This window comes from Dendrobates tinctorius, unplaced genomic scaffold (genome assembly GCF_039654945.1).
Source record: "Dendrobates tinctorius isolate UK_male_01 unplaced genomic scaffold, ASM3965494v1 ptg000178l, whole genome shotgun sequence".
NCBI classification, from domain to species: Eukaryota; Metazoa; Chordata; class Amphibia; order Anura; family Dendrobatidae; genus Dendrobates; species Dendrobates tinctorius.
The window spans coordinates 3,607,823-3,629,503 of NW_027361845.1; the positions used below are offsets into that span (position 1 = coordinate 3,607,823).

The 21,681-nt window shown below is 47.7% G+C and overlaps 1 protein-coding gene across 2 annotated transcripts in view; it reads left to right on the plus strand.

Annotated features, from left to right (window-relative positions):
- Positions 1 to 21,681, plus strand: part of LOC141054345 (NXPE family member 3-like) — a 263,436-nt gene that overhangs the window by 197,282 nt on the left and 44,473 nt on the right. Inside the window, exon 3 of one of the 2 annotated variants that reach the window (XM_073551661.1) lies at positions 108 to 197. The exons of the other annotated variant lie outside the window; for it this stretch is intronic. Within the exon in view, the coding sequence (XP_073407762.1) occupies positions 108 to 197 (90 nt within the window). The remainder of the gene's footprint in view (positions 1 to 107; positions 198 to 21,681) is intronic. 2 annotated transcript variants of the gene reach the window in all.

Below are 21,681 nucleotides of genomic sequence, written 5' to 3' on the forward strand. Positions count from 1 at the left end.
TTATTATAATATTATATTCTGTATTCAGATGTGTAGTATAGTAGAAAGGGAAAAAGTGGGGAATTTGCTCTGGAAGATGTGCTAGGTAACTATGTTATTTTATGCAGAGACAAGTCCTGGTTGGAACAAGTGATGGCATTCTGTACGGGATGAAAAAGAAAAGTAAAGATGAAGGACTTCAGCTAGAGACGCCACTGGTGAGTCAGTGTGTTACCTGTGCACTGACACTATACACTGTATACTATATACAGAGCTCCTGTGTATAATATCACTAGCAGTGGTGATGACTGTATTACCTGTACACTGACACTAAATACAGAGCTCCTGTGAATAATGTCACTGGTGATCCCTGTATTACCTGTACACTGACACTATATACAGAGCTCCTGTGTATAATGTCACTGGTGATCCCTGTATTACCTGTACACTGACACTATATACAGATCTCCGGTGTATAATGTCACTGGTGATTCCTGTATTACCTGTACACTGACACTATATACAATGCTCCTGTGTATAATGTCACTGGTGATCACTGTATTACCTGTACATTGACACTATATACAGAGCTCCTGTGTATAATGTCACTAGCAGTGGTGATGACTGTATTACCTGTACATTGACACTACAGTATATACAGAGCTCCTGTGTAAAATGTTACTGGTGATCACTGTATTACCTGTACACAGACACTATATACAGAGCTCCTGTGTATAATGTCACTGGTGATCTCTGTATTACCTGTACACTGACACTATATACAGAGCTCCTGTGTATAATGTCACCAGTGATCACTGTATTACCTTTACACTGACAGTAAATTCAGAGTTCCTGTATACAATGGCACTTAGTATTGTGTTTTTTTTAATTAATGATCAGTATTGTAGTATTTAGTCACTATGTGGTAGTAATATGTGGTCTGGTCATGGTGTGGCGCTATTTGTTCCTTGTATGTGGTATTATTCGGTCACTATGTGGTGTGGCCATGGTGCGGCGGCATTTGTTCCTTGTATGTGGTATTATTCAGTCACTATGTGGTGGTAATATGTGGTCTGGTCATGGCGTGATGATATTTGTCCCTTGTATGTGATATTAATGATTGATTAAAAAAAAAATGTAAATGTATGTGACTCATTCCCTTAAAGAAAAACACATAAATATATATCTATTTTTAATAGCTTAGAGTAGAGTAGGGCCCGGCCGAAAGAGTCTACCGTGTCGTGGTATCAGCTTAAAAATTATTTTGGCCAAAACAAAAGCTGCTGGTTATGAATGTGATCTGGTGTTTGATGGGAACTGTTAATATCTGATCGGTGAGGATGTGGTGGTGAAGTTGAGTTTTTCCAAGAGTGGGTGGTGGGACGGTTGAGGCAGAGCTAGTGTGGAACCTAGGCTGAGTCTCAAGAGAACCCAAAAATTTTGCCAGTATGGGGCCCCGAAATACCTAGTGGAAGCCCTGGTCTCTCTCATAAGCTGCAGACCGTAGCTTCCTCAGACTTCAGTGTGCTCACGTAGGCGGGGTGATGACATTATTGTCTCATGTCGCTCTGCGAACTGGAAGAGAAAACTGAGGCTGCAGTGCCGGGAATCAGGATGAGGTGAGTATAAACTTCATTAATTTTAATACTGAGAACTGGGGCCATCCTAATATATATATATATATATATATATATATATATATATATATATATATATATGAGAACTGGGGCTATTAGGGTAAGTGCACACGGCGTTATTTGGTGGTGCGGATTTTGTAGCAAAATCCGCAGATAAATCCGCAGGACTAAAGTCCTGCGGTTTTGCCCTGCGGTTTCACACCTCATAATGGATGAGGTGTGAAACCGCAGCGTTTTTGCACAAAAGAATTGACATGCTGCAGATTGTAAACCGCAGCAATACCGCGCAGAAAAATCTGCAGCATGTGCACAGCGTTTTTTTATTTCCATAGGAAGTAAAGGTACTGTACAATGCAGCAAAATCCGCAGTGTGTGCCCATACCCTTATACTACAGTATATATATGGAGATAACTGGGGCCGTCATACTATATATATGGGGAGAATTGGCCCATCATACTATGTATGTGAGGAGAACTGGGGCCATCATACTATATATATGTGAGGAGAACTGGGGCCATCATACTAGATATGTGGGGAGAACTGGGGCCATCATAATAGATATGTGAGGAGAACTGGGGCCATCATACTAGATATGTGGGGAGAACTGGGCCCATCATAAAAGATATGTGGGGAGAACTGGGGCCATCATACTAATATATATATATATATATATATATATATATATATATATATATATATATATATATATATATAACTGGGGCCATCACACTATATTTATGGTGGGAACTGGGGCCATCGCACTATATATATCCCATATCTCTATAGTAAGCTCGGTTCTGCTCCCATATCTCTGTGGTAAGCTCTGTCCTGCGCCCATATCTCTGGATTAAGCTGAGTTCTGCTCCCATATCTTCATAGTAAGCTCGGTTCTGCTCATATATCTCTGGAGTAAGCTCCGTTCTGCTCCCATATTTCTTTAGTAAGCTCTGTTCTGCTCCCATATCTCTGGAGTAACCTCTGTTCTGCTCCCATATCTCTGGAGTAAGCTCTGTTCTGCTCCCTTATCTCTGGAGTAAGCTCTGTTCTGCTCCCATATCTCTGGAGTAAGCTCTGTTCTGCTCCCATATTTCTTTAGTAAGCTCTGTTCCGCTCCCATATCTCTGGAGTAAGCTCTGTTCTGCTCCCATAATTCTTTAGTAAGCTCTGTTCTGCTCCCATATCTTTGGAGTAAGCTCTGTTCTGCTCCCATATTTCTTTAGTAAGCTCTGTTCTGCTCCCATAACTCTTCTGTAAGCTCTGTTCTGATCCCATAGCTCTGCAATAAGCTCGGTTCTGCTCCCATTTCTCTGTAGTAAGCTCGTTTCTGCTCCCATATCTCTGCAGTAAGGTCTTTTCTGCTCCCATATCTCTGGAGTAAGCTCTGTTCTGATCCCATAGCTCTGTAGTAAGCTCGGTTCTGCTCCCATATCTCTGTAGTAAGCTCGTTTCTGCTCCCATATCTCTGTAGTAAGCTTAGTTCGGCTCCCATATCTCTGGAACAAGCTCGGTTCTGCTCCCATATCTCTGGAGTAAGCTCTTTTCTGCTCCCATATTTCTTTAGTAAGCTCTGGTCTGCTCCAATATCTCTGCAGTAAGCTCTGTTCTGATCCCATAGCTCTTCAGTAAGCTCGGTTCTGCTCCCATTTCTCTGTAGTAAGCTTGTTTCTGCTCCCATATCTCTGCAGTATGCTCTGTTCTGATCCCATAGCTCTATAGTAAGCTCAGTTCTGCTCCAATTTCTCTGTAGGTAACTCGTTTCTTCTCCCATATCTCTGTAGTAAGCTCGTTTCTGCTCCCATATCTCTGTAGTAAGCTCAGTTCTGCTCCCATATCTCTGGAGTAAGCTCAGTTCTGCTCCCATATCTATGCAGCAAGCTTCGTTCCCATATCTATGTACCAGCCTATTTGTAAAGCCTGTTATCTGTTGCTTTAATGCAATGGCCAGAGATAAGCAGGTAAAGGGAGGGCCACCGCAACTCGAGGGCCACTGCCTTGTGATTGCCCCCCAGGCTGAAAAGTGCCAGCCAGCCCCTGGTTAGTATCCATACCACCGTGGAGACCAGGCTCCAGTTCTTGCGCTCTCAACCTGAGGGAGCTCGCCTTCCGCAGCTCAACCTCTAGCTCCGCACTTCACCCTCTGCAGACTAACTAACTAACCACCCCTCTTGGCCCTCAGAGGGCACTCCTCCCCTTCTTCCTGGTTCAGAGTTCCCCCTGGTGGCCTGGAGTGGAACTGTGTTGTATGTATGGATTGACTGTGAGAGAGACCCCTTCATTGCCTCCAAGCCTGGCATTACCCTCCCCTGGAGGAAGGCAAAGCCAGTGTGGCGACCATACTCCTGGGGGCACCACATTCCCCCCTAGTGCAAGTCAGCACTCCTGGGCTGAACAAAAAGAAACATAAATAACATACAAACATTTGAACAATAATAATTGTACAAGATTGAAAAAGAGAAAAATGTACAAAAACCAAGAGCTCAAAAATGGTCCTATGATGATAAGTCCAGCATCAATGTCCATGGTCCATTCCTGGGCAAATGGTACTATTTATAAAGAAAGTTTTTGACCACACACAAGTCCTGTGGTTCAGTGTCCATAAAACAAACTGGTAAAATCAAAAGGGAACTCTTGCAGGTTACCTGTAGGTACAAAACTTGGAAAACAGTTACATATTTACATTCAATTTCAATATTCACATTTACTTTATATGCGGAACCTAACTTGTAGTAATCCCTGTGTGGTATGAGTAGATCTACATAACACTGGTGTTGTAGTGGTCCCTACCGATTGTCTGGTTCTAACTACCGGTGTAATGTGTGAGGTACTGGGTACACTACTGGGGATTCTACATGGCACAGGGGTACGTGATGGTCTAGTAACTCTTGGACACACCAGGGGAACAACAGGTTCACCACTGGCAGGGCGAGGATTCTCTGGCTCCACTGCTGGTGTGGCTTCTGCTACCTGATTTTCCTGATCCTCTCGAGTCACATCCTCCTGTGCTTCCACTTGGGGAAATAACAACACTGGCACCACTATTGCATCATTAACTCTAGTCCAATTTGCAGGGAACTCCCCAAGCACTGTGCTGACCTTCTGTTCTGCGTCTACAGGTTGGATGTCCTCTGACTCTTCCGCTCTTTCTCTCAACTGTTCAGGGCATAACTTCAAGTGATCCCTGGATACCGCTGTTGAGGTCTCTCCTCCATCTTTACTAACAAGGCATACTTTAGTATTATCAAAGTTGGAGGGCAGAATGGTATAAGGTTCAGCCTACCATTGATCATCCAGCTTGTGCAACCTCCTCTTCCTTTTGAGGACTTGTTCTCCCGGCGAAAAGGGGGCAGCAGGTGCATTGTGATTGTAAAGCTTCTCCTGCTTTTGTCTTGCCTGGGCCAGACTCTTCTCCACACACTCCTGTACTCTTCTGTACTGCTGCTGCCTCTCCTTGTCCCATGTCCAAATCCACAGGCAGCCTACCTGGCCTTGCTCTCATCAGGTATGCTGGAGTACAGTTGGTAGAGTTCACTGGAATATGGTTGTAGAGGTCTACCAGATCTGGCACCTTTTCAGGCCACAGATTCCTCTCCTCCAAGGGCAATGTCTTCAGTAGGTCAATCACTACCTGGTTCATCTTCTCGCCCATGCCATTGGTCTGTGGGTGATAAGGTGTTGTCCGGATCTTCTTACAACCATACAAGTTGCAGAACTCATTGAACACTTCTGCCTCGAAAGCTGGACCTTGATCTGTGAGTACTCTTTCAGGATACCCATGTGGCCTACAGAAGTGCTGTTGGAAGGCTCTGGCTGCTGTCCTGGCAGTTAGGTCTTTGACAGGCACAACTACCAGGAATCTTGAGTAGTGGTCCACAATGGTAAGAGCATAGATGTCGCCTGACCGGCTTGGAACCAGCTTCACATGGTCCAGGGCTACCAACTCGAGGGGCTGTTTGGTGATGATTGGTTGCAGGGGAGCTCTCTGGCTGTATCGATCCTTTCTGCGCAGGTTACATTGTCCACACTCTCGGCACCACCTCTCAAGGGTTTTCCTCATACCAGCCCAATAGAACCTCTCTCGGAACAATGCTTTCAACTTCTTCCATCCGAAGTGTCCAGCTCCATTGTGGTATGCTTCCAGGACCATTGATGCCTCTTTCTTTGTGACTATTACCTGCCAGACCAGCTCATGTGTGCGGGCATTGATACTCCTCCGACACAGCTTCCCTTCGTAGATAAACAGCCGGCCTCTCTCCTTCCACAACTGCTGGGTTTCTTCAGGAGCATCCGACTCTGGACGTGAGTCAGCTCGTATCAACAGCTCCTTCACCAGGCGGACTGCAGGGTCACTATCTTGCGTTTCTGCCCAGTCATGATGGGGCAAAGGATTCAGGGTGACCTTCTTCAAGCCAGATCATCTGTTTCTCACTCCTTGAGCACGTTGGGCCGCAAGTGGCCAGTGGAAGGGAGGTAGCTCTATCTCTTCAAGAGCCTCAGGGTCTTCTCCTGCATCTGGTAGGTTTGGCATTCTGGACAGCGCATCAGCATTGGCATTCTTGTGCCCTGCCTGGAACTTGATGGTAAACTCATAGTTAGATAGCCGAGCCAGCCATCACTGTTCCAGTGCACCCAGCTTTGCAGTGTCCAAGTGCGTCAACGGATTGTTGTCCGTGAAGCTAGTAAACTTGGCGGAGGCCAGGTAATGTTTGAATCTTTCGGTGACAGCCCAGACTATGGCAAGGAACTCCAACTTGAAAGAACTGTAGTTGTCAGGGTTCCTTTCAGTGGGGCGCAGCTTCCTGCTGGCGTAGGAGATCACTCTTTCTTTTCCATTCTGTACCTGCGACAGTACCGCTCCTAGTCCTACATTGCTGGCATCTGTGTACAGCACAAAGGGTTTCTCATAATCTGGGTAGGCCAGACCTTCGTCATCTGTGAGAGCCATCTTCAATCTGGTGAAGGACCTCTCCAACTCTTCTGTCCATTCAAAGGTGGAATTTTTCTGCTTGTTCTTCTTGGACTGCCCCACCAGAAGGTTTTGCATAGGGCTGGCTATCTCAGTAAAGCCCTTGATGAATCTTCGGTAGTAGCCTACCAGTCCAAGGAATTGGCGGACTTCATGGAGGTTGCTGGGCTTCGGCCAGTCCCGGATGACTGTAACCTTATCAGGATCTGGTGCCACACCTTCTGCACTGACCACATGACCGAGGTACTGTACCTTGGGCTTCAGGAGGTGGCATTTGGAGGGCTTCACCTTCTGGCCAAAATTGGACAAAGCATCAAACACTTCAGCCAGGTGTTCCAGATGATCTTCATAGGTTTTGGAGAAAATAATGACATCATCCAGATACAACAGGACTGTTTCAAAGTTCATGTGTCCCAGGCAGCACTCTATCAGCCATTAAAACGTTCCTGGAGCAGTGCAGAGCCCAAATGGCATATAATTGAATTCACAGAGACCCATTGGAGTGGTAAATGCGGTTTTCTCCTTATCTGCTTCTGCCATGGGAACCTGCCAATACCCACTGGTGAGCAGGGCTGCCACTAGGAATTTCGGGGCCCCATACTGGCAAAATTTTCGGGGCCCCTTGAAACTCCGCCCAGGCTCTACCCAGCCCCGTCTCCACCCATCGAACCTTCCAAAGTCCCACCACTCTCTCTTGGAACAACTCCACTTCTGCACCATGTCCTCACAAATCACACATTAACAGTTCCCATCACCACATACATTGCCAGCAGCTTTTGTTTTGGCCAAAAGATTTTTTAATCCGCCACCACGTCAAAGTAGACTCTTTTGGTTACTCTACTGTAACTTACTAAACATTTGCTAAAATATCCAATACAATTTCGGTATATTTTTATTTATTTTTCCATTTTTAAAAATTACCAATAATGCCACATACAAGGGACAAATACCACCGGACCATGACCAGCCACCATATTACCACCACATGGTGAACTAAAATCCCATATACAAGGAACAAATACCATCACGCCATGACCAGACCACATTTTACCACCACATAGTGACCGGGGCCCCACTCCGGGCCCACTCTGCTCATCAGGCCCCATCCAGTAAGGGCAGTAATGCCCTGATAGCGGCCCTGCTTAGGTCAGTGGGTTTGGGAAGGATACTTATATTATAAAGTTTTTGGTAATATTAGGAATTATTAAGGTATATAAAAGAATTATCCAGCTGAAAAAAGTGTATGGCCGGGGTCACACGAGTGATGATTCTCTCATGTGAGAGAATCAGCTTAATTATGCTACTGACACTCAGCTCAAACTCTCATCCAAGTGTCATCTGATTCTCTTGCATGAAATAATCGGAGCACATTGAGAAGACAGGGAACTTAATTTCTCCATCTTCTCCATTGTCTGAGGTCGTGGATTCAGACTGCACTCAGCTGACAGCTGAGTGCAGCCTGATGGTTCACACGCATCCATAGATTTCAATGGGTCCGTGTGATCCGAATTCCAAAGCCACTCACGGCATGCTGCAGATTATTTTTCCACAGACGAATTCGGTCTGTAGAAAAAATCACAGATCTGCGATGCCCCATAGTATAACATTGTGCCGAGTGTTATGCAATAAAACATCACATAGCGCTCAGCCGTGTTATACGCTTGTGTGAGCGAGGACTAAGAGCCTTCATTCCCCCTGCAGATCTTCTCATCAGCCTCTCATGCTGGAGTCCGGCCTCAGTTACTTTTCTGTAATACTGTGGAATTTTTGCATACTTTTAGGGTGTGTGCACATGTTGCAGATTCTGCTGCGGATTTTTCCACACAAATTTCACTGAATCCGCCAGTAAAATGACCTGCGTTTTACCTGAGGATTTTCTGCAGATTTTGTGCAGATTTCCACAGCGTTTTTACACTTGTGGATTCCTATAATAAAAGAGGTGTAAAAATGCTGCGGATCAGCCAAAGAATTGACATGCTGCAGATTTAGAGCCGCAGCATGTGCACAACAGTTTTGGTTTTAGATAGACTTTTGGGCTATGCGCACACGTAGTGAAACGTACTGCGGATTTTTCTGTGCGGATTTGGAAAAATCCGCAGGTCAAAAGTCCTGCGGTTTACCTGTGGATTAGCCCTGCGGTTTCACACCTCACAATGGAGGTGTGAAACCACTGCGGATTCCGCACAAAGAATTGACATGCTGCGGATTTGAACCCGCGGAAAAATCCGCAGCATGCACACGTTTTTCATTTTCCATTGAAAACAATGGTACTGTACGACGCAGCTTAGCTGCGGTTCTAGAGCCAAAACCCCTGCGGATCCGCAGCAGAATCCGCAACCTGTGCACATGGCCTAAGGGTACAACGCAGCAGAATCTGCCATGTGTGCATATACCCTAACTTATACTGTGTTTGTGATTATAGTGTGTGGTTAGGGTTACATAACATGTCTGGGAGATGCTATAAATCCTGATGAGCAGTGTCCTGGCCCCCTGTCCCCTCCAGAGAAGGATAAGGCTGTTGTGCCCCCTCTGCCCCTGACAGGACACCACAGCTCCATTCTGAAGACTGAAGTTTTTTTACATAAGATTAGAGTAAATGCAGGGAATCCTGAGAGGGGGCTGCTGTGTCCTGTCAGGGGGCAGGCTGTGCTCAGCGGTCTTATGCTTCTCTGTAGGAGGTGAGGGGGGCACTCAGCTCTGCTGTTATCTTGGTCTATAGCTGATACAGGCAGGGGTCAGACTCAGGACATAGCAGCGTCCTTCCTTGGTGAATGGCTGCTGTGCTGATAGTGTGACTGACGCTGTCACTGAGCACACAGCCCACTCACTGAGGATCCATCTGCTACAGGGGCTGGACTAGATCCTGGCAAGACACTGGTCATACACTTAAACAACACAGGCTCAGACACTCACCGGGGGGACTGAGGGCTGCACTGCTGCTCAGTGACTCGCTCGAGACTGTGTCATGGGAGAATACTATAACTGCACTGCAGTAAGCCCGCGCTCAGCCAGGATTGGTTGCTGGAAAGTCCCACCCTCCTGTTGCTCAGCACTGGCTGCCTCTCCCAGCTGTCTGTCACAATGACTCCTGCTCCCTCCACACACACAGAACGCCGGTTTATGAAAATTCTGAGCATGGGGCCCCTCCAGCTCCCGGGGCCCCTTACACCAGTAAGGCTAGTAATGCCCTGATGGCGGCCCTGCTGGTGAGATCCAAGGTGGAAAAGTAATTAGCAGTTTTAAGTGCAGCTAATGATTCCTCAATCCTAGGTAATGGGTAGGCATCTTTATGTGTAGTGCTGTTAATTTTCCTGTAATCAACACACATTCTCATGGTACCATCCTTTTTCTTTACAAAAACTATTGGAGCTGCCCAGGGGCTACAACTGTCTCTGAGAACCCCAGCCTCCTTCATCTCTCTCAACATACTCTTAGCACACTGGTACTGTGTTGGGGGTATAGGTCTGTACCTCTCCTTTATGGGTGGATGGTCACCAGTGGGGATATGATGTTGCACCCCTTTTGCCTGCCCAAAATCTAGTGGGTGTTTGCTGAATACCCGCTCATACTCTTGTGTCACTCTGTAGACCCCATTTCTCTGGTAGGAAGGTGTAGAGTTAGTTGCCACCTGCAGTTGCTGACACCACTCCTCTGGCTGTTTCACAGAGCCATTGTCCTCCACCTGATCGGATGAGACCAAGGGTTCTGCTGCCTGCAAAGAGTTGTTATTAACTGTGAGCAGCTTAGCAACTGTGGCGTACCGAGGTATTGTGGCCTCCTCTTCCCCACAATTCAAAAGACGTACAGGTACTCTCCCTTTTCTGACATCAACAACCCCTCTGGCTGTCAGGACAGTGGGCCTGCTATCTGAGTATACTGGTTCTACCAATGCCTGGTAATCTCTCCCTCTAAGACCTATAGCTGCCCGACACCATACCAACATTTCACATCTGGGGGGTATTGCAAGGGGGAAAGCATCACTCACTCTGACGCTGCCAATCTCTCCGCCAGAGAGTTCTACCTGTCGCCTTTGCATCAGGGCTCGGATCTCCTTCTGCAGTACTCGTTGTTCTCTGGAACCAGCAGTCTCAGCCACCTGTTGCAACAAGACAATAACCTCGGACAGTTTTCAATTACATTTGTGCCAAGAGTCATCATGGGATTGCATTCACGTCGATCAATATCAACAATCATCAGACCTTGAGACTTTAACTCCACCCGCCCCACTTTAACAGTAATCTCCTTACATCCAATCTGCGGTAAGGTCTGACCATTACTAGCAACCACTGCCAGTTCATCAGTGGAACCACGGGTGAGTTCAGAATCAGCCCAATACCTCTTGTAAAGAATGTAGGGCATGGTGGTCACCTGGGAGCCAATGTCCAGCAAAGCGTTCATGGGGATACCGTCAATCACCACTGGAAGGATCGGTCTCCCTCCAACATACTTGGCTCTCCATCTTCTTGGGCCTGGGGATCCTACTCCTGGGGGTTGGCCCTCTGCCCCAGGGGTTGCTCGTTTAAAGGACAGTACCTTGCAAGATGACCTGCCTTGTGGCAGCGCTGACAGATGGGACGCCCGTCCTGGTCATAGTGATCGTTGTTCCTTCCTCAAAGTGGCGGGGTTCTCCTCCTCCGGAGCCACGGAACATCCGACTGGAAGCAAGCTGGATCTTTTCTTTGGAGGACATCTGCAGGGACTGCACGGTTTTGGTAAGTACAGCCATCCCTTTGGTCAACTCCTGGACCTGAAGACGCAGCTCCTCAGTTGGGTCTTTATCCAGAGTCTGTGCATCAGCCTCCACCGGGATGGAAGGAAAGGATGTTGCTTCCTGATGATAGGTGATCGCTGGGCGCCTAGGGGGCGCTGGACGGCTGTCAGTTGATTCCTGCAGTACCCGAATAGTCCTGTCCTTGAAATTAGCAAAGTCCAGATCAGGGTCTTGCAGGGTTATGATGCGCAACTGTCCTCTGTGGGTGCTGGACTGGTGCCCTTCGATGATCTGCTCCTTTAACAGCTTATCTTCTTCCTTCACACTGTCAGGGTCAACTTGTTTAACTGCTCGCAGCGCCTCCTGCAGGTTGAGAGCATAGTCCCTGATACTGTCCTTTGCTCTCTTCTTACAGCCAAAGAACCTCATCTTGATTTCAGCTGCAGTGCGCGTGTCAAAAGTGCTCTTCAGCTTGGCCAGGACCTTTGCAACAGTCTCTTTATCGGTGTCCTGCCAGGCTTTCACCTCCCTCAATGCTGCACCCGCTAGCTGTCCAATCAGGATATTCACTTTCTGGCTTTCAGACAGGGGGTAAACTTTAAACAAGCTGCACAGTCTCTCTTTAAATTCACTCAGGGTATGTGACTCACCCGAGTACTGCGGCAGCCAGGTCGCTCCCGGTATGTAGGGCATAGACAGCGGCATGATGGGGACCACTGCAGTGGGTGCTCCTCCTGGTGAGGCCACGGGGTTGGCAACGGCATCCGCCGTCGCACCGCCGCCTGGCACGGACATTCTCTCTCCCCACTAGTTAATGTTAGCTAGGGCTGGGGGTTATAGGAGCTTGCCGGCGGCCGCTTCACAGGCCCGACGCTCCGGGCTGTAGGCCTCAGCTTCTCCTCTCGTGCGCTGTCCTCTCTTCCCGCGCCGCACTCCACTGCTTCGAGCTCTGTGGCAGGCTCCGCCCACGAAGGTCGCCCCTCTTTCTTCCCGCGCGCGCCAAGCAGCGCGGCAATGGCGGCAACTGCGCCAATTACATACAGTTCACAATCAAAGTCTATGGCACACAGGACCCGGGGATACCGGGCTTCATAATCCTGTTCGTGACGCCAAATTGGGTCGCCCTCCCAGGGCTGTGGGGTACTCGGTACCGGGCCGGTGTCAGGGGGATGTGTCACAGCAGCGGTGACCCGGTCCATGGCCCTGGGTGCCCAAATCAATGGTGGTTTATGATGTAGCTTATATGGATAGTTCGTGACGCCACCTGTGGTGTTTGGCAAGCAAGATGTTAGGCCAACGCTGCATGTAGATCCACTGGGACTGATGATATGGTGCAGCAAACATGTAAAAGCTCCCCACAGGTGGAGTTGTAGTCCCAGGGCAGTGTAGATGTGGTTGGCACGGGGATGTAGCAGTGCCGACAGGGTAGGAAGCAGACAAGACACAGCGGGGTGCAATTTCTGTACCTTTACTTGATAACTGCAGTCCAGGGTCCTGATTACAGATGATATTGGAGCAGGCTAGCCTGGAAGCAACTCAGGCATCCTTTCTCACAGACGGGCTATGCAGTCTCCTTATTAGCGCTTTGTGGTGTGAAGCACTCCAGTCCTTAGTTACTCTAGAGTTCCTCCTGTCAGATGTTCCTAGAACCTCACTTGCGCGACAGACAGCTGTAGCCTATCTCGGGGACTCTCCTTTCTTCTGAGTCCCGGCTCTGTATCCGTATTGCTGTTGTGCATCAAGTCTTAGATGGGAGCAGGGCATTTACAGCCTCCTACTCCTCTGGTATCTGTGGCAGGACCGTTAGTATCCATACCACCGTGGAGACCAGGCTCCAGTTCTTGCGCTCTCAAGCTGAGGGAGCTCACCTTCCGCAGCTCAACGTCCAGCTCCGCTCTCCACGTCTGCACACTTCACCCTCTGCAGACTAACTAACCACCCCTCTTGGCCCTCAGAGGGCACTCCTCCCCTTCTTCCTGATTCAGAGTTCTCCCTGCTGGCCTGGAGTGGAACTGTGTTGTATGTATGGATTGACTGTGAGAGAGACCCTTCATTGCCTTCAAGCCTGGTATTACCCTCTCCTGGAGGAAGGCAAAGCCAGTGTGGCGACCATACTCCTGAGGGTGCCACATTGTCCCCATCATTCTTCCTAAGCCGATGTAAAGAAGCCGGGAAATGAGCTTCGTATGACTTCTATATTATCGATCACACTCGTTTAACGGCCTCAACTTATCGCATGTAAATACAATCGAAATGTTTCTGTGTGATGGTCCATTATGAATCATTCGGGGCCCTACTTTACTCTTTTGTCTAAAACCGGCCCTGCTCCTTACTGCCCTGTCTCATGGCTTGCACGTTAGTAGTAACTCAGCATCACACAACTCATTAGAAATAGTACATGATTGACAACAAAGAGAGAAATAAGAAAATCTTCATTGTCTCTTCACAATCTTCACTAACTTGACCTATGTCTTTTCTGTCGGAAAAAAGAATATCTGGGTGCCAACTATCCTTTTCACCCTACAAAGTCATAAAGCTTTAAGCTCTAGGTTCAGGTGCAGAGATCATCTTAGACCTGATACATCCTTTCCTCAATGACATGTGGTGGGTTCCTGTCACCGTGAGTCTTCCTTTCAACGCTTCTAATTTACTTTTTTGAGTCTGACACTGTGGAGAACCTCATTTATTTCATCCTGGTCAAAAAAACACAGAATTTTCATGTCATTACTTCAGGAAACCCTATGAATATAATGTAATGGATGATGTTCTGGATTCCAAAGAGGATATACTCCAAATTCTTCATCCTCTCCTTTGTTCTTTGCTCTTAGAGTTCACCTGGTTTATCTGGCCAACCAGATCTTGGAATGACTCCTGTATCTGGCAATTTCCAACTGAACCAGGCTGCATTATTCCACTCTGAATCAATTTACCCTCTGACTGGGTTTCCAACTTTATATCTATAGTTTGTGATGATTTCTCCAAAAAAAGCCCCTGCCCCTGGTTATACACTTTCCAAGGGGTAAAGTATATCAAGACAATGTCAATTTGGACAAAGTCTTTATGTGTTAATCTACTTCTTATGCAGGAGCCAAACTCTTTCTGTGTAATAAAAAAAGGATGACCCTTCTATAATTGGGATAAATTAATTGAATAAGATCACACTGAAAAATAGATATCCTTTCTGTGAGGCAGCGACTGGGGTCATATGCGAGGGTTGCTATATGTCCCTCAGGATGCGCAAAGAAGCATATTGAGGCCACGGGAGTGCATTGCAGTCATAGGCATACCTTGATTGCAATACAAAATAAAAGTGGGTGTTGGTCTTGGGCAAGCTATTTGTCCAATGCAGATTTAGGAAAACCTGCCGTGAGCTTTTATTTTTTTAAATGGACTACAGGAAGGTAGTGGGAAGGTCCATTTGCAATAGCCCTGGTACGGGTGTAGGTAGGTGAGCCGACTGGAGGGTGACCCCTTTCTTCGCCACGAACAGACTTGAGACAGAGTCCAAGGTGCATCCAGCAGGTCCTCTGTATTGGTCGTACTCTCACGATCCGCAGCCCCACACAGCAGCTGCTCAACTCTGCACACGGACCTGGGTACCTTCACTTGCCTCCTCTCCTCTATGACGTCCCTTGCGGCTCTTTCACTGTGGCTGCCCTACGCCTACCACCACAGCGCTTTGCCTGCCTGAGTCCGTCCGTCTTGTGGTAACCCCAGTCTCTCTCTGTCAGCGGCTATTCCTGTCTGGGTCACCCCCCTGACTGTCTTCCTCAACAGTCCTTCCTGGAGCTTCTCCTGTCTCTTCCTTTATTCTCCTCTTCTGAGCTCTCCTCTCTGGACTGACTCTTCTAGAATTCTCTGCCTTCTATATATATATCCCCTCCCTGGGAATTCCCCCTAGAGTCCTTGTAACCACGCCCCCCATGACTGTGCGTTTTCGTAGCGATAAGCTGATGTTAAGCCCTGCTCTAACTGCTCCCATCTTGTGGCCAAACTTCAGTATTACACCCATCTTTCCTTTCTCCAACTGTCTCCCATCTATAAATGCAACAGTCCACCTAAAGCACACTATACCTTTACCTTCCCACTGCAGACAGGTCCGTACGTCAGTACACTTCCCCTACACGGGGCTATTCCATTCACTGTTATCCACCCCCACGCAGTGTCCACAGCTGATTGAATAACCACAGGTCTCAGGGGATAACAGCTGCTTTTACTTCAGCAGAACGGGGGGAAATAACATGGAGTTATGGTAACAGTTCACGTGGGGGATCCACGGCCAATACAGTTCAGGATTGGATTCTGACACAGAATTGAGGTTCTGGAGCTTTAAGAACCTGTATTAGTTAGGAGCAGGACTTGCAGGTAATTATAAGAGAGTTCGTAGCCTCTTGGTAGCATAAAGGCAGAAGAGGGAATATATGGCAATATGTACAGACCTGAAATCCCGTAATCATTTCCTCAGCTGGTCACGGTACCTGCAGAAATATACTTGAAGTAAATAACGGATAATTTGCGGTGAGGCGAAGGACCCTTGATTTCCTCAACACGCAGAGCAATAGGTTCTTCTGTACACAATTAGTGCGACCTAATGCTGGAGAAGCACGCCATAAACCGGACAGCGGGTATCCAGGGTTAAAATAAAGGTTAAAAGTCTTCAGCCATCTTGGCTGTAGAAGTCAGGGGAAGATCCAAAGGCATTAGGCCTGGCTGTAAGGCTTGAGATGAAGAGAAGGATGAACCTCCAGGCTTGTAGCCTGGAGGGGGTCGGGAGACCCCTCACATGAGGTCTGCTCTGGGTCACATCTTGAACCAGACTCCTCAGGGAACCTTCCAGAACCCTGTCTTGTCTCTACAGAGACTGGAGGTAGCTTCTCCCATTGAACCTTGGTGACAGAGTCACCGAACAATAGGATAACTCTCAATTCTTGTGTCAGACTTCACATTGTGAGAACAATATCCTGTAAATCATGAATATATGAGATTAGTGAGTAATGGATTCATTGAAACCATATAACAGTAAAAGGATTACTTAGGGGTGAGTTGAAGTGCACAAAAGCTACTCACTCTCCAGGATTACTTAAAGGGACATACCCAGTCTGGACCAGGTCACTACACATTTCCTCCCCTGCCTGGGTTTTCCATGTGGCCTATGGCCGCAGGTTCTTTGGTAAAAACCCATGCAGCAGAGGATTGTGGAGTTTACAAGGTGCAGAGCAGACAGCTCTGCAAAAGCTCAGCCTGTGTGAGGGAACACAGAACCAAGCGGAGCGACCTCGTGGCACACCACAGCATAATATAGTGGTGCAGTCGCCCTCAGCAACAGGAGGCAGTTACAGGAATGTCTTGTTTCCCGGCTGCGATCCAGAGGATAACATTTGTTTTGTTTGTAAGTTTTGGACGTTAAATCCACATTTACTTTGAACTTTCCTGGTTCACTGCCTCATCACTGCAAAGTGAGGACACCGCTGCACTACATTTCCTATTTATCTCTAAGCTGTTCAATTACATTAAAGAGGCCTGCTACTTTACTATTACCGTATATACTCGAATATAAGCCGAGATTTTCAGCCCAAAAAATTGGGCTGAAAGTCCCCCTCTCGTCTTATATTCGAGTCATATACAAAGGGGGTCGGAGGGGGGGCGGGGGTGTCAGGTCATACTTACCCGTCCTGACGCTGTGTCTTGAGCCCCCAGCTTCTCCCCGTGCTCTCTCTTCCTGCCTTCAGCGGTCACGTGGTAAAGCTCATTAAAACTCATGAATATGAGCATATTCATGAGTTTTAATGAGCGGTACCACATGACCGCTGAAGGCAGGAAGAGAGAGCGCGGAGAAGCTGGGGGCTCAAGACACAGCGTCAGGACGGGTGAGTATAGCGATACTCACCTGTTCTGCGTCCATGGCTGCTGTCTGTGTCTGTCATCGGTCAGTGACTTCAGACAGCAGAGGGCACGGTGACATGGTTAGTGCGCGCAGCGCACCCTGCAGTCTGAACGTCACTGACTGATGACGTGGCAGATAGCGGTGAGCAGCCATGGACGCAGGACACGTGAGTATCTCAGGTGCCAGCAGTGACACCGGCACCTGACACCCAGCCACGGAGAGGTGAGTATGTCATTTTTTTATTTTTACATGCAGCAGCAGCATGGGGGCAGCATATGGGGGAACAATCTATGGAGCTTCTTATGGGGGCAGCATATGGGGGAATAATCTATGGAGCTTCTTATGGGGGCAGCATATGGGGGAATAATCTATGGAGCTTCTTCTGGGGGCACCATATGGGGGAATAATCTATGGAGCTTCTTCTGGGGGCATCATATGGGGGAATAATCTATGGAGCTTCTTCTGGGGGCATCATATGGGGGAATAATCTATGGAGCTTCTTATGGGGACACCATATGGGGGAATAATCTATGAAGCATTTCCCACCCTAGGCTTATACTCGAGTCAATAAGTTTTCCCAGTTTTTTGTGGCAAAATTAGGGGGGTCGACTTATACTGACATCAGCATTTATACAACATTGTTCGATATGTACTAGTACTACCCATAGTTCAGCCAAAGTACTATTTGCCATCTAGATAATAAAGTCAAACAGGAATTTATTCATTGCTAAAAGTCAAATAAAGGCTTGGCAAATGTTATCTATATACCTGCTCTTCGTATTGTTAATTTGGGCACATCTTTTCATCACATCCCCCCATCTCCAAATAATTGTTCCCCATCCTTAGTAAATAAATAATAATAATATGACTGCCAGGGATACCATGTTTGTCAGGACTTTCTTAATGCCACAAATCCCTGATATCACAGGCCATGAAAGTCACGAGTACCACCCGCTTTGATCTTTGGAGCAAACCTATTCTCTGTTGCCCCCTATCGTGCAGACAGTTACATAATTGGCCGACAATCAATGAATATGTGTACACACCCCGGCATGGTCCCCGCTAAGGCTACTTTCACATTAGCGTCATGCGACGGCCGTCGCACGCTGTGAAAGGCGTGCACAACGGGGGCAGCGGATGCAGTTTTTCGACGCATCCGCTGCCCCATTGTAATGTCCGGGGAGGAGGGGGCAGAGTTTTGGCCACGCATGCGCGGTCGAAAATGGCGGAGACGACGCACAAAAAAACATTACATGTAACATTTTTATGTGCGTTGCGGCCGCCACAACACGACGCATCCGTCGCACGATGGATGCGACGTGTGGCAATTCGTCGACTCGCAATGCGTCGCTAATGTAAGTCAATGGAGAAAAAAACGCATCCTGCGGGCAACTCTGCAGGATGCGTTTTTTCCCCAAAAAGACGCATTGGGCCGTGTGTCGCACGACGCTAATGTGAAAGTAGCTAGTGATGAGAGAACGTGCTCGCCACTACTCGTTACTCGCCCTAGTATCATGGTACTCGGTGTACTCGGCGAGCACCAAGCATTTCCGGGATTACTCGGCAGGAACTCGCGTCTCCACCCAGCTTTTTTGGCGGACTTCAGAGACCCAATCACGATGCAGGGATTGTCTGCCAGGCAAACTCCGCAGCCATCTTTGTTGTGGTCATGTAGTAATTGGCTGGCCGCACAGCATCATCAAGAGACCGGACGCCGCCCTGCTCGGCGCATTCAGCTCCAGATTTAGATAGTGTATGGAGAGCTGCTGCCGAAATAGGATCAGAATTGGGGATGTATTAGTTAGTGTGGGGTCTACCATCGTAAACTACTCAAATCCAGATAAACCAACAGTCCTTCTAAGCACTAATTCCAGAATATATAAGTTCCAGTGTTAGGCAGGGTAGTGTACGTGGCTCTATACACATCAGTGCAAGGCCTGCAGGCACTGTATGTGTCTATATAGAGCATTGCATACATCAAGAGGCTCCTTTCCCTTCCTGTGTTCTGGTGCTGCTGCTAACCTGTGGGATATATTGGCCATATATACCTAGCCCCAGGTGTAATTGGCTTTGAAATTTTTTTTGGCCAGGGTTAATAGAGCTTTTTTTTTATTGCCAAGCAATCCAGAGCCCTTTTTTTCCCTCCATTTGCTTTTTGACACTGCACAACACAGCCAGACCCTTTTTCTAGCACAGCGTGAAAATCCATCAATTTTAAAGGGGTCCCAAACATCCCTTTTGAGTGCACAGAGAAATATTTAATTTTTATGTGGTACGGTTGAAAAGATTCTTTTTTTTTTTGAGTGTCTTACACAATTTCTTGACACAATTTTGCTGAACCTTCAAAAAAATACATACAAGCCACATACAGTATTTTACAGTGTGGTATATCTGTGACACACCTCATCCATCCGTCTGCTAGAAATTTTGGTCTTTTTAGCCCTAAATTCAACCTTTTTTTTTTTTGCTGTCTGTCACTGTACTTTATATACAGCACTATTTAGCCAAAAAATAAAAAAATACAGGCCACACATTTGTCGTAGTGGTATCTCCGTGCCAGCTCATATCTGTGCGTGCTCAAAGTTTGGCCAGTTTAGGCCGGTTTTCCTTTTTTGTCCTGGGTGTCACAGTACTTATATACAGCACTAGTTAGCCAAAAATAAAAAAAAATATACAGGCCACATATTTGTCGCAGTGGTATCACCGTGCTAGCTGATATCTGTCGTGTTCAAAGTTTGGCCAGGTTAGGCTGGTTTTCCTTTTTGTTCAGGGTGTCAAAGGACTTATATACAGCACTATTCAACCAAAAAATAAAAAAAAATACAGGCCACACATTTTTCATTGTGGTATCGCCCTAACAGGCCTCATTTATCAGTGCCAAAATTTTGGCCATTTTAGGCCTACACATTGTAGTTTTTTTTTTTTGCAGTCTGTTAACGTACTTATTAAATCTGATAAGCCAAAACACATTTTTAGCTAAAGTCCAGATAGGTAAAAGTGTGGTTTTCCAGCACACCTATCACATGCAAGTTGCCTCCCAAATCATCCTTTTGTAGTGAACGTGTATAATATTCTAGTCCATTTACAATGATCAAGGGACGGGGAAGTGGATGTGGGTCGCCCTCCCGGGGCTGTGGGGTACTCGGTACCGGGCCGGTGTCAGGGGGATGTGTCACAGCAGCGGTGACCCGGTCCATGGCCCTGGGCGCCCAAGTAATGGTGGTTTGTAATGTACTAGTTTACATGAATAGTTTGTGATGCCACCTGTGGTGTTCGGCAAGCGAGGTGTTAAGCCTATGCTGCATGCAGATCCTATGGGACTGGTGGTGTGTTGCAGCCTAGATGGTGTAGCTCCCCACAGGTGAAGCTGTAGCCTCAGGGCAGTGTAGTTGCAATGGATGAGACAAGGCGCAGGCGGTGTAGGAGCTGATTCCCAGATGTAGCGGTGCTGGGTGTGTTGGCGCACAAATGAATGGAGGACACCGGGGCTTGCAGTTCCAAAGCTTTACTCACAGTCCGTTGTACCCACACACGGGTGCCTGCCTCCGGGCCGTGTCCTCCGGGTCAGAGACTCAATTAACCTCCCGGGCAAGTTGGGATTCTCCTCTCCAACACTCCGCCAACATGTACCTTTCTGAACAACTCTTCTATAGCGCCTTAAAGTGTGAAGATCTCCCAGTACTAAGTTACACTGCATTTCCTCCTGACAGATGTTCCTAAGAACCTTACTTGTATGGCAGACAGCTGTAGCCTGCTTCGGGGACTCCCTTCTCCTGAGTCCCGGGTCTCTATCCGTGTTGCTATTGTGCCCCAAGTCTTAGATGGGAGTAGTGCATTTACAGCCAGCTACGCCACCGGTGTCTGCCGCAGAACCATAAGTGTCCATACAACCTCGGGGACCGGGCCCTGGCCTTGCGCTGAGAACCTATAGGCAGGGTTCCTTTTCTAACCCACGTTCTCTCTGTTCTCTCTACTCCTTCGTTTCATACTTGTCTTTCTCTCTCTGATGGAAGCTTAGGTTACAGTTCTACATCTTTCTCCTTCTTTCCTTTCCCGTGCCAGCTGGCTCAGGTCACTGTCCTGTCATCCTAACCATTCCCACTCTTTTATCTATCTTAACTCCACCCACCTCCCAGCATGTCCAGTGTTCCAAGCAGGGAACCACCAAAGGTGCTCTGCTACCCTCTGAGCATGGAGCCACACTGTGGTTGTACTGAACTACCCTGTTGAGTGGGGTGCGAGTGTTGGAGTGTGGAAAGGAGTTCCCACCTTACCTGGACGGTGGGGCACTACACCTTAAGAGAAGGTGCAGTACCTCTGTGGCGACTGAGCCTCAGGGGCGCCACAGATGTGATGGTGATGGTGCAGGCCGAGGCTGTGGGCAAGCTGAAATTGTCCCACAGAAAATACCCACATCTTCTTGCTGGACTTTAGTGTCCGAAGTTCTAGGGGACCGCGGCAAGACAGCACTATTGAAGCCCGGGCAGTGTGAAAAGGTTGTTGGTT